General features: G+C 37.1%; 1 protein-coding gene across 1 annotated transcript; it reads right to left on the bottom strand.

Moving 5' to 3' along the window:
- Positions 1-4,581: 4,581 nt before the first annotated feature.
- LOC109045520 (olfactory receptor 146-like) lies at positions 4,582-5,971 on the bottom strand. Its single transcript, XM_042748135.1, has one exon. The coding sequence runs from the start codon at positions 5,518-5,520 to the stop codon at positions 4,582-4,584; it is 939 nt and encodes a 312-aa protein (XP_042604069.1). The 5' UTR covers positions 5,521-5,971.
- Between the last annotated feature and the right edge of the window lie 3,822 nt (positions 5,972-9,793).

Below are 9,793 nucleotides of genomic sequence, written 5' to 3'. Positions count from 1 at the left end.
ATGAACTACACCTATGTTCAGCATTAGTTAATCTTTGTTAGCGTTAACTCACACATATATTAATGCATCTATTCAGGTTAACAGCGCAATTAGTTAACATTAGTTAATGCATTAGTTAACATGAACTAACCATGAACAACACCTATGTTCAGCATTAGTTAATCTTTGTTAACGTTAACTCACACATATATTAATGCACCTACTGACGTTAACAATGCAATGAGTTAACATTAGTTAATGCATTAGTTAACATGAAGTAACCACGAACGACACCTATGTTCAGCATTAGTTAATCTTTGTTAGCATTAACTCACACATATATTAATGCATCTATTCACGTTAACAGTGCAATTAGTTAACATTAGTTGATACATTAGTTAACATGAACTAATGCCTGTAAATAGCCTTAATGTTTTAAGGTTAACTTACTGTACATATTTACATTAGTTTACATAGCAGTTGACACACTAAGGGTGAATATTTCTAACTCACCGTCTTACCCATTAGTTAATGTTAGTTAATGCCTTAGTTAACATTAACTAACAATGAACTACGCATCTGTTCAGCATTAATTAATCTTTGTTCATGTTAACTTATTCATATTCTAATGTATTATATATTAGTTAACATGAACTAACAATGAACAATTCCACTCTTCAGGATTACTTAATGTTTTGTTAATGTTAACTTAAACATTTACTAATGCATCTCTTCACATTAACAGATTAACTAGTTAATGATGTGGTTAATGCATTAGTCAAAATGAGCTAAAAATTAACAACACACGTTCAGCATTATTTTATTTTGCTCATGTTAACTTATTCATATGCTTCTCTTCACATTAACAACTTAATTAGTTAACGCTGGTTAATGCATTAGTAACCATGAACTAACAATGAACTATGCCTGTAGACAGCTTTATTTAATTAGCTTTATTTAATTATACTACATACAGTATAAACACACATTATTTAGCAGCGAACACACACAATGGATAAACAATACTAACTCCCCATTTGGGAATTGATTTGGGCTATTGGTAAACTTGGAAACTATCTAAACATCAACTGATAATGCTTTTCATGTTTTTAGACTGTTTATTAACATGACTTACCATTAACTAAGCATTTAATAAGAAGATTTGTGAACCTTATTGTAAAGTGTGCACTAGATCAACATTAACTAACTTTCAACCTGGGTGGCCACTAGATTTATTAACATGACTTACCATTAACTAAGCATTTACTAAGGGGATTTGTGAACCTTATTGTAAAGTGTGCACTAGTCAAACATTAACTAATGTTTAACTAACATATGTAGACTGTTTATTAACAAGACTTACCATTAATAAAGCATTTACTAAGGGGATTTGTGAACCTTATTGTAAAGTTTGCACTAGTTAAACATTAACTAATGTTTAACTAACATTTGTAGTCTGTTTATTAACATGACTTAACATTACCATTACCATTAACTAACTATTAACTAACAAAGCAGTCATTATTGATTTTACTGGACCTTAAATGAGTGAAAGCCATTCATGCATCTCTTACATTTTCAGAAACGTTATTACATATTATATTATTACATAACAGTTGTATACATTATATACATTTATATTATATAATCAATGCATTAAATAAATAAAGAAACAAACTTAGAGAAGAAGAAGGTGTTTTTCCTAACATTAACTGGAAGTGAGCAACCATGGTCAGGATGATGGACAAATAGTTGGTAATCACCTTTGCATTTTAAAGCTGCTATTTTCGATGAATGTCACTGAAAAGTCTTCCAAGAGGACCATTTCTACCCCGCTTTCCAAGTCAGTTAATCCACTCCATCAGACGTTGTTTTTGTAGGTCCAGTCTGGCCTGTTCCCACGAGCGATTTAACCGCCGAACCCTGAGAACAAATGTGCGCATGCTCAGTAGATCGTCACGTGGAACGAAGCGATTTCCAAAGGAAAACGGAAGCATTACTCTCCTCCAGCTCGCGCTGTAATATATAAAGTTCATGTTCACTTTTTTCCCCTGCGAACTTTGGGTAAAAAGATATCCAAATATTATAATTGCCATTTCTTCTTGCAAGTCGTCGCCATTTGTTTACTCTAAAGTCACGTTTGTCCACGCGAGATTTCCCGCATTTACAGTCGTGATTTTTAATTTTGATTTGAAAAACAAACAAACAAAAAAATACACACTATAGGAACAAAACTGTTAAATCTATGTGTTTTTTTATTTTATTTTATTTATTTTTTTGTTAGTGGTATGCCTTAATCGTGTTAATAAACAGTCTACAAATATTAGTAACACATCAGTTAATGTTGGACTAGTCTAAACTTTACAATAAGTTTAACCAATTAATTCCCTTAAATAACCCTTTGATAGTAGTAAGTCATGTTAATAAACAGTCTACAATAAAGCCCTGCATTTCAGCCCGAGCCCGACGGGCCCCGACTTATTTATGCCCCTAGGGCCGGGCTTCGGGCCAATTTTCACGTTATAGCTCACATGCGGGCCGGGCATCAGGCCTTTTTTGGGTTATCCTTCTATTTATATTTTCAGACATTAAATAAAAAAAAAATGAGAAGTTGACGTCGACGATAGAAAAACAAACATAGAAAGACATTTCATAACCTCATACCATTCATAATCTGATAATTCAACCCGTTATAATTAAACTGACATACTGACATGACAGTCTCACACACGCACGCGCGCACGCACGCTTTTCCGTCAGCGCGACCCACGATTATACTTCACTTATATCCACTTATTGTAGTAGTAGCTATTATAGGCCTCTAAAGTAATGTAAATGTAAACAGCACGAGACCCTGCTACCGCAACTGTCAAGACTGGCTCGCTCTGTGTTTAGTGTACCGTCAGCAGCAGCAGCGAACGTGTCTTCAGCGCAGCGGGAAGAGTGATAGAAGAGAGGAGGACTTGGTTAAAACCTTCCACTCTGGAGGCTATTCTTTTTCTCCACGATGCTCTGTAAGAGACTGTTCTAACTTTTCATTTGACTGGACTTTATTTTCGTTTAAAACTGTTGGAAACTAATGGAAAAAAGAATGGACATATTCTGTGGTGCATTTTTAAGGTAAGATAACCTGCAAGTTTGTTTTTAATTAATTTAATTTGTTTAGATTGTAGGATATTTCTCATTTCGTTTGCGAGCGCTGTTGCGAGCCTGCCTCAGTATTTCAATTTTTTTTATTTTATTTTACTCACTGTGGTTTAATAAATAAACATTTATTAAACTGTTTGTGTGATATGCTTGAAGTGTTTTATATATGGATTTTATTGTAGCCAAGTAAAGTATTAGCGTTAATTTGAGAGGTTTAATTGATTAAATATGTTTTAGGCTACTCGCTGTCGGCTCGGCTGTTTAACGTTAATCGTCATTTAAAAAAAAATGCTCCAAACATTTTTCTAAATCAACTTGATAAAGAAATGAAAAGAAACATAACACAAAACTGACCCATTTTATAATTGTTGCAAATAGGGCAGGCTTCCGCTGTGTAATAAAATAAATAAATAAATAAATAAAAACACGGGCTCGTGTCGGACTCGGGCTGATAATTCTGATGAGCTGTCGGACACGGGTCGGGCTAGGGCCTGAGCGACTCGGGCCAGGGCCGGGCTCGGGCCTAGATTTGAGGCCCGTGCAGGGCTCTAGTCTACAAACATGAGAAGCATTATCAGATGATGTTTAGATGGTTTCCAAGTTTACCAATAGCCCAAATCAGTGTCCAAATGGGGCGTTAGTATTGTTTATCCATTGTATGTTAGCTGCTAAATAAATGTATGTGTACATACTGTATTATAATTAAATAACGCTTATTAAATAAAGCTATTGACAGGCATAGTTCATTGTTAGTTCATGTAAACTAATACATGAACTAATGCATTAGTATACGAATAATTAAACATGAGCAAAGATTAAGTAATGCTGAACAGATGCTTTGTTCATTTTTAGTTCATTTTAACTAATGCGTTAACCACATCATTAACTAGTTAATCTGTTAATGTGAAGAGATGCATTAGTAAATGTGTAAGTTAACATTAAAAAAAAAAAACATTACGTAATCCTGAAGAGTGGAGTTGTTCATTGTTAGTTCATGTTAACCAATGTATTAACTAATAAATTAGTATATGAATAAGTTAACATGAACAAAGATGAATTAATGTTGAACAGATGCGTTGTTCATTGTTAGTTAATGTTAACTAATGAATTAACTAACGTTAACTAATACAACCTTATTGTAAAGTGTTACCAAATATTTTAAAGTCAAATTTAAACATTCATCTGCTGAGTTCACTCTCACTGTCACATCAGTACTGTCAAAATAATGTTCCAATATATATATGCTCAGATTTGAAAAAGAAAAGATAAACTTAATTTCCTGCCTACATATATTTCCAGTTAAAATCAAGTGTAAGATTAATGCACAGATTTTTTTTTTTTTTTAATTAAAAACATAAATAAATTATTGACAATACATTTTCTATCACTGGAGAAAACATAAAATGCATAATACATTACTGTATAATATAGACTTTTCAGGCAAATTTCAAGAGTTCAGGAATTCCCTATTTTTCTTTTCCAAACTTTAACAATCTTATGTCTTATCTCTTTGGTTTGTAAACCATATACTAAGGGATTTAATCCTGGTGGAATAATGTGAAACATTATACTGCCTAGTTTTCTACTTTCAGAGTATTCAGGGAAACGATGAAGAAAAATAAAAATGGCTCCAGAAATAAACATGATTAAATACACAGCTAAATGAGTGCTACAGGTTTTTATGGCTTTGCTGTTGAGTGCTTTGTTTTTGCTCCTTATACACACAACAGCAATCTTGACATATGTTATAAATATAGATACTGCTGACAGACAGGCTACAATTATGGAATAAATAACTCCAAATGCGTTGTTAATAACTACATTTTCACAGGACAGTTTAAAAAGTGAGGCATTATCACAGAAAGGGTTTTCAATTGTTGATCTGCAGTGAGACAGACGAAGAGTCAGACCTATCATAATTGTCACCACAAGTACTGCCAGCCCCCAGGCTGATGCTGATAGTTTAATAACCATTTTATTGGTCATTATAGCAGAATATCTCAGTGGATTGCATATAGCTACATATCTGTCAAAGGCCATGATCATTAATACATAGTGACATGCTGCTGTAAATACATGCACAAAATAAGCTTGAATAACACATTCCATATATGTAATATAACGCTCTGAGGCTTCTCTCAGAATATCTTGCATTAAGCGTGGCAAAATGACAGTGGTCCCTATTACATCATTTACTGGCAAGTTACAGAACAAAAAATACATAGGGTCATGCAGATTCTTCTCTGTTGAAATCATAAATATAAGTGTAATATTTGATACAATTGCAAAAATATAAGCTAAGAAAAGCACAATAAAAACAGGGTAGGAGGACTGATGTGTAACTTTGAGTCCCTCCACAAGGAGAATGCTGTGTTTAAATGTCAGGTTGTCCATTGCTTGTTGTACACAAGACCTGCAAACACAGTAATAGACAGATATCACATTGATTAATAATATATTTACTTGAACTGTTTAATTCAATATATTACGTATTTCAAAATAAAGCCCTTCCGTTGTAATGTGCCTGATTTTATTGTATACAACTTCATATGTAGAGCATGTTTTACAATATACATGGCTTGCTGTTACTACAGTACATAACATGACAACAGTACAAAAAAAAAGTAAAAACTTGAAAAAAATAATAAATAAAAAACAAAACAAAAGCAATAAAGAAAAACTTCAACTACACATGTTCGCAAGGTACCTGATTTAAAGACGCACAAACAAAATGTTGCCTAATTTAAATAAATATCAGTCAATAGCTGTCTATTCACATTAATGTTAACATTTAAATGTAAATACTGCATCTTGCCTCAGTCTCCTTAAGCTCTTCCTTATAATGATTTAGTCACACAGTTGCCTGTATAAATGTTTTATGGCCCTTATCTTTTAATGTGGGGTTTATATGAGTCTTCTTTTTCATCAGCCCAATAGGGAAAACTGATTCATAGCATTTGTTGCCATGAGCAGCAAGACTCTCTATTGTGTTGATTTGTGCCTACAAGTGAAGTTACAGTCTACTAGTAGACTGCATGGTTTTGGTTTTTACCAAAAAAAAAAAAAAAAAAAAAAACCCTCCCCCATTTTCAAAACCTTGGATCTACACATAACGCAGATGACCTATTTTGGATTCAAAACAGAAATATTTGCCAAAAGCTGACAAGTTTCTATCCCTACTACGACATTTCTGCAAAATTATATTTCATTGTTTCTTGCATATTTTACATGCATATTTTACTGCACTTTCAAAGTGAAATATCCAGTGAGTGGCCTTAAATGTGCATTCTCCCCCTGAAGAGATGAATGTGCCAATGTTAGATTACATTGGCTATTGTATGTATCTTGGCAGTTTGAAAATGAAATATATTCATTTGAAATATCTCGCATTAAGATATTCAAGACAATATACATTTAACAGTTAATGGTTCATATTTGAACATTATTTCAAATGAATATATTTAATTTTCGAACTGCCACGATACATATAGTCTCAGCCTCAGACGTCACACCCACGGACCGTTGGCTAAACGTCTGATGCATATGGGACACAAAAGTGGAAACACTTCAGGAGTGTAGAAGTCGTCACCGGATTAGTTGAATTCTACAGGATTTCCAGGAGACGCGCGTGTCGCGTTCTTTAATGTTCCACCTGGAAACAAAGATGGCGTGGCGCCAAACCCCCTCACGAAAGAAGAAAGCCGTAGTGTTTACAAGAATATTTAGAATATACGTACGAGAGTTTTACATGCCGGTCTGATTTTTTGTGGCGACATTTCCACGCCCCGAAACGTGACACAAAACAAACTGTGATTGTTTGTTTAACATGTCAGTCAAACGGCCATATGGCCCCATGGCCAATGAAAGCTGCCTTGGATTCCAGACCTTCAGGTCTGAAGTCTGAAGATCTGGCTACGCGAGACTATGATACATACAACAGCCAGTGTAATCAAACATTGGCACATTCACATTCATCTCTTCAGGGGGAAACAGAATGCACATTTAAGGCCACTCACTGGACATTTAACAGTGTGCTCCTCACACTGCACTGCCACCCTCCTCTTCTCAACCAATCACTGCAGCGCCTTCAGCTGCCGCGCTTCATGCAGTATCACCCACTGGCGTGGCTTTCCAACCTCCTATCCTTTCCACTTTACCTCCAGCTGTAGATGCTAGATCCCATCAATGCTAGTGTGAGGCTGTCTCCGCTAGCCGCTCAAGCTCAGCCACCTTACTTTTACCCTTCCGCTGTTTCTTTTTCCCATCAGTGGCCAGCAGCCCCCGCTGCAGATGTCCAAGTAGGGCGTCATCAGCCAGCAACGTAAGCCTACTGGCCTCCTCCCTCATTTCCATCTTTCTCTTCCTACAGGCTTCCCCAAGCACCAGGGGCTAATCCGTGCGTGAGGCTGCCTCTGCAAACGGTTACGGCCCCTCCCTTACTTCCATCTTTCACTTCATATGGGCTTCCCCAAGCACCAGGGGCTAATCCGTGCATGTAGCTGCCTCTGCAAAGGTTATGGCCCCTCCTTATCTTCCTTCTAACCCTTCTATCCAAACTAAACCTCAGTATACTTTATTCACAGCAGCCCCTCTACCTACTTCACCGAATGCTGCCACTCTGGAACCACCTCCTGTGCCTAATACCATCAAATCTTAGATTCTTGCAGGTGCAGATGTTGATCTCTCCTGTCTCCTCTCTCTGCTACCTCCTGCCGATTCTCATTGACAAATAGATTGCTGAGATTTATCCGTAACATTTAAAAATGTAACTCCCAATTCATCCCGCCCCCTTTCATTTTCCGAATTTACTATTGCATTTGGCCGCTACACGGATATAGTTTGCTCGGCTTTTCCCCATAGACGGCACAAACTTTATGATTTTCTGGTGATAGTCATGGAACATGTGCTGTCTTATGGCGGAACCCATTTCTACACGTACCATAAATTATTTTCAGTCAAAAGTGCGGTACGTGTTGCTCAGTGGAATCAGTGCCCCTATTGGGGTGCACTGGACTCTGATCTCCACAACAAAGTATTTTTCAGTTGTCAGAATATATTGTGCCCAGTCTGAAGGTCAGTAGCTCACTCTACTATCTTATGCCTCCAAATTAATCCCACTATAATACCCAGCCTAGAACCAACCCAAGTCAAATCAACCAGCTACGTCCCTCGATCTGCAACCACGAATCCAGTATCGGATTCTAGAAGAGAAACTATCTCATTCAACAACAACCTGCAGGTTTGCAGAAATTTCAACACAGGAAGATGCGTGAGACAGCAGTGCAAGTTTCTCCATGTCTGTAATTATTGTGGCGGGGCTCATGCCCGTACAGTATTCCCAGTCATGAAAGCTACCAATAAAAAATCTAGAAACTACTTATCGACTCCAGTCAATATTTCTCGTCGTTCCTCTGAACCTTCACATAACCCAGACACTAACTTTACCAATTATCTATTGTCTGGCCTCAAAAAGGCCTTTAACCCCGGCACGACATGCCCGCTCTCACAGAACATCATTTGCAACAATCTCCAATCCACACTTGCAGAGCCAGATTATAATCAAAAAAGAAGTTGAGTCAGGTTTAATGATCTGGCTTTTCGATACTCCCCCCTCTAAATTTTTTTGCAAAAAAGGAATTTTCAGGAAAAAAGCGTTTAATAATCGATCTATCAGCTCCACGTAATTCCCCCGTTTTCCAGCATAAACAGCCTCATACCCCATGATATAGATCAAGCAATCACTATGATCAAAAATGTAGGTCGCGGTGCGTGGCTGGCTAACGTAGACATCACTTTGCCTTCCAAGTGATGTCTATCTACCCAGATTCATGGCATTTATTTGGGATACGCTGGCACGGGAGGTTTTATTTCTCCCTTCGGATTCAAAAGTAGCCCAAATATTTTCGACATGTTATCAGAAGCAATCTGCTGGATTCTGTCTAACAACTATTCAATTCCTCACCTAATCCATCTGCTCAACGACTTTCTTATCATATCTCCTCCCGATGCCATCCCAGCCGAAAATATTACAATTGTTCTGAGCTTGGAATCCCCATCGTGCAGGAGAAGTCTTTAGGACCAACCCAATTCATCGAATTTTGGGGCATTAACCTGGGTTCAGTCAAATTCCAGGCTTCTCTGTCAAAGGAAAAGAATCAATAGAATAATCCTAGTGGCTTCTTCCTCGGCAGAGGGCCAACATTGTTCCAAACGTGATATCCTATCCTTGCTCGGTCATCTTAACTTTGCAATGTGCATAATCCCGTAAGGCCGCCCCTTCATCTCTCATTTCCTCTCACTCACATCTTCCGTGCATGCCTTAGACGATCAAATTGTCATAAATCAGGCAAGTCGTAATGAACTCAGTTTATGGATTAGCTTCCTTAAACAATGGAATGATTTAACCTTTTTCTACAGTGATCTTGTTTCTCTCCCCGATGACATTCAACTGTTTACCGACGCAGCCCAATCTGTTGGTTTCGGGGGATTTTACCAAGGGCATTGGTTTGCGTCTCCATGCCCCCCCCTCCCCCCCAAATGCTTGACTCTCCCCAGTCCTCTGCGCTGTTCGAACTCCACCCTCTATTTATCGCTGCCTTTTTATTGAGAAAAAATTAGACATCAAGCAGCATCTTAGTATACTGCGACAATGAAGCAACCATGCATT

The sequence above is a fragment of the Cyprinus carpio genome, chromosome B21 (assembly GCF_018340385.1).
Source record: "Cyprinus carpio isolate SPL01 chromosome B21, ASM1834038v1, whole genome shotgun sequence".
Taxonomy (NCBI): Eukaryota; Metazoa; Chordata; class Actinopteri; order Cypriniformes; family Cyprinidae; genus Cyprinus; species Cyprinus carpio.
Note: the sequence above shows the minus strand (reverse complement) of the source record. Positions and strands in the feature narration are given on the sequence as shown.

Excerpts from the sequence above, each read along its gene's own strand:
- LOC109045520 (XM_042748135.1), bottom strand. The coding sequence starts at position 5,520 with ATGGACAACCTGACATTTAAACACAGCATTCTCCTTGTGGAGGGACTC.